The following is a 3,468-nucleotide window of genomic DNA, read 5'->3' as shown; positions in this document are numbered from 1 at the left end:
TCAGTCGTGGGGCTTGAACTCGGCCTGAGCACTGTCCCTAAGCTCTTCAGCTCAAGGCTAGAGCTCTACCGCTTGAGCCACAGTGACACTGCTTTATTGGAGATAAGAGTCTCACAGCCTTTGCTGCCCGGGCTGGCTTTGAACCGCAATCCTCAGATCTCAGCCTCCTGGGTAGCTAGGATGACAGGCCTGAGCCACCAGCCCGGCTCCTTCTTTTTTTTTGAGTATAGGTTTTGAAAGTAGTCCTTTGCCATCATTTGGATGTTTGCTGTAATGTTTCCTGTGGCATCTCTGATTTTACTGATTTGAATCTTGCCTCTCTTCTTCATCAATCTCACTAGCAGTCTGTCAATTTTATTAATTTTTTGAAAAAAAAACCCAGCTTTTTCTTTCATTGATTTTATGTATAGTTTTTGGGGGTTTTGTGGGGGTTCTCTACTTAGTTAACTTCTGCCCTAATCTTTGCTATCTCTCTCTGTCTAGTAGTTGTGAGTTGGGTTTGTTCTTGTTTTTCTAACAGTTTTAATTGCATCAGGAGGTTATTTACTTGAACTGTTTGTATTTTCTTTATGTGTGTGCTTAGAGCGATAGTTTCCGCCCAGCACAGCTTTTCCTATGTCACAGAGGTTCTGTGTTTTCGTTTTCATTGAGTTATAAGAACTTTCTAATTTCTTCCTTAATTTCTTCCGTGACCCAGGTGTGAGCTACATTTTAAAATAGCACATTTGTCTGGTAAGTTGTCTGATTTATTAACTAGATTGTGAGTGGTAAGGAAGAACAGAGAAATTCTGATTCAGGTGTGGTGAATAGTGAACTCAAAGAGTAATAAACCATGAATCCCAGCCAGAAATCTATTTCATGGACAGGTCAAGACAAAACTCCCTTCTGCAACTCACTGGTGCCAATAAAAAAGTATATGGGAGAAGGGAAATCTGTTTTAATTATTCGGGTTGATTAATTAGGTTAATGTATGTTTTAATTGTTCTGTTGGTTAATTAGGTTAATGTATGTTTTAATTGTTTGGGCTGGTTAATTAGGTTACTGTATGTTTTAATTGTTTGGGTTGGTTAATTAGGCTAATGTATGTTTTAATTGTTCTATTGTTAATTAGGCTAATGTATGTTTTAATTGTTCTATTGTTAATTAGGTTAATGTATGTTTTAATTGTTCTATTGTTAATTAGGTTAATGTATGTTTTAATTGTTCTATTGGTTAATTAGGTTAATGTATGTTTTAATTGTTTGGGCTGGTTAATTAGGTTAATGTATGTTTTAATCCTTCGAGCTGGTTAATTAGGCTAATGTATTCTTCATCGTTTGGGCTGGTTAATTAGGCTAATGTATGCGGTTCTGTCAGGTTGATAGCTCTCGTGTGCAAGTGCGTGTACACCGCGTGTACAAGGCACCTGCGGGGGGGGGCGTGAGGCAGGGTTCCTCCACTGTCACACTGGACATCTTGTGGGGTCTGGATTCTGCGTTGATGAGGTACACGTTTCATTTATAAGCATCTCCCCTCGAAGGTGGAGCTGGGTGGGCCCCACGCCTCAGATTCCTCAGAAGAGCTCCGTGGCTAGCACGCACTTCATGCACAATTGGCCTGTCTCTCGCCTACCCGATTGAACCAGGTTTCAAAGATGTTGATAACATATTTTTATTAATTTCAGAGAATATTTAAAAACCTGCACATCTGCCTGGTCATGAGTCCTGCAGGGTCTCAGTTTCGCCAGACCTGCCGACGGTATCCGTCCATGGTTAACTCGTGTACCATCGACTGGTACCAGAGGTGGCCTGAAGAAGCTCTCCTTCTGGTGGCCAACTCTTACCTAAGGGAGAAAGTGAACTTAAAGCACAGACAGGTACCTGCTGCCCGTGAAGGGCTCACTTTATTCATCACCTATGACAGTATTTGAGCTCTGAACAGCATTGAACTCTAGATGGGCAGAATGGGCAGCTCTAAGCCAGATGGTGAAGTGAGTCAGCCCCCGTCTCCCTCCCCGCTCACCAGCCCATTTTAAAGATGGCAGCTCTGTGCTTCCTGGCTCTCCTCTCTGCTCTGTCCCTGTGGTAAGCAGAAAGGTGTCTGTGGAGAGACAGGAGGGTCTGTTGACAGACCCTTTTGTAAGGAGTCTACTCGACATTGTGAATTGTTCTGGCACATCTACAGCAAAGAAATAAGAACTCTCCCCACAGTGTGAACTTAGTGCATGATTGGCGAGCCAGTGGTGAGGAGCTCCTCTGGGGTGAACCAAAGGGCTACGCTCTGTGGGATGCTGCGGAAGAGGAGGGGGTGCTTCTTAAGAGGGCTGGAGAGAGCCGTCTGTCTGTGTGCTGGGAGGAGGGGAAGCTGCTGCTGGATTGACAGTGATCCTCTGGGCTTGGCGATTACGCACAAGAAACCAAGCTGGGGTTATGTCTACACGCGCTGGGCACTCCTTCTTCTCTGGGCCCTTACACTTTTGTAGCCTTGTTTGACTCAAGGAAATTTCCTCCCTCAATATCTTGCTATTCTCAAGTACTTTTACAAAGGAATCGAGATATTATCCCTTGGCATGGTCCTGGTGCCCTAAATCCACCAGCAGTTACAGCAAGCCTGAGGGCGAGGCCGGGGAGCAGCCATAGACCACACCTGCTGCCCGGCTGCCTCCTCTGAGGCCTGCCTCTCTCCAGCCACTGCCACCCCATGGTACCGATTGTCCAGAATCTAGACACACAGCCCTACATCTCAGAAGTGACCAACCACTTTCAGTTATCACCCTTCTGCTTGTGTTGTATATTCAGATTGCTGGCCTTTGATTCTTTAAAAAATATTTTTCTTCAGCACTTAAGAGAAAGATTTGCCCTAACGTGTGTCCAGATCCACAAAAGTGTAAGAGACTTGTGCACACAATACCTTGAAGAAACTAAAAGGCACTACTATATCACTCCTAGTAGCTATTTACAGTTCATGGAAACGTTTGTACATATTTTGAGGTCACAAGAAGAGGAGATGGAAAGAAAGAGGTAAGACTTTATTTCCATGCATGCATTTTATATTGGTGATGTTATTCTTCGTTTTATTTTTGTTTTGTGGAACTTGTTTGTGTTTTGGAGATGAGACTAGCTCATCTCTGTGTGTCCCATGCTAGCCGCAGACTCATATCTTCACTGGCGTTGGGATTGCAGGCATTTGTCACAAGACAAAAGCACCTGGCCAGCACTTTTACATGAGAGAGAGGGAGAGAGAGAAAGAGAGAGAGGGAGGAGAAGGAGGGAGGGAGCGAGGGAGAGAGAAAGAAAGGAAGGAAGGAAGAGAAAGAAAGAAAAGAAAGAAGGAAAGAAAGGAAAGATAGAGAGAGAAAGAAAGAAAGAAAAAGAAAGAGAAAAGAAGGAAGAAAGGAAGAAGGGAAGGAAAGAAGGAAGAGGGGAGAGAGAAGCACAAAACAATGAGGCCATATAGGGTAGAAGCCATTTTGAGGACAAACAAAGCATC

General features: G+C 43.9%; 1 protein-coding gene across 1 annotated transcript in view; it reads left to right on the top strand.

Annotated features, from left to right (window-relative positions):
- The window catches only part of Dnah14 (dynein, axonemal, heavy chain 14), a gene marked incomplete at its 3' end in the record, with an annotated part of 224,776 nt that overhangs the window by 172,741 nt on the left and 48,567 nt on the right, over positions 1-3,468 (top strand). The window contains 2 exon segments of the mRNA XM_013036175.1: positions 1,664-1,855; positions 2,818-2,999. Coding sequence (XP_012891629.1) covers positions 1,664-1,855; positions 2,818-2,999 — 374 coding nt within the window.

The sequence above is a fragment of the Dipodomys ordii genome, unplaced genomic scaffold (genome assembly GCF_000151885.1).
Source record: "Dipodomys ordii isolate 6190 unplaced genomic scaffold, Dord_2.0 Scaffold251, whole genome shotgun sequence".
In the NCBI taxonomy this organism is placed as follows: Eukaryota; Metazoa; Chordata; class Mammalia; order Rodentia; family Heteromyidae; genus Dipodomys; species Dipodomys ordii.
The sequence above is the reverse complement of the archived record's forward strand: the minus strand, read 5'-3'. Positions and strand labels throughout refer to the sequence as shown.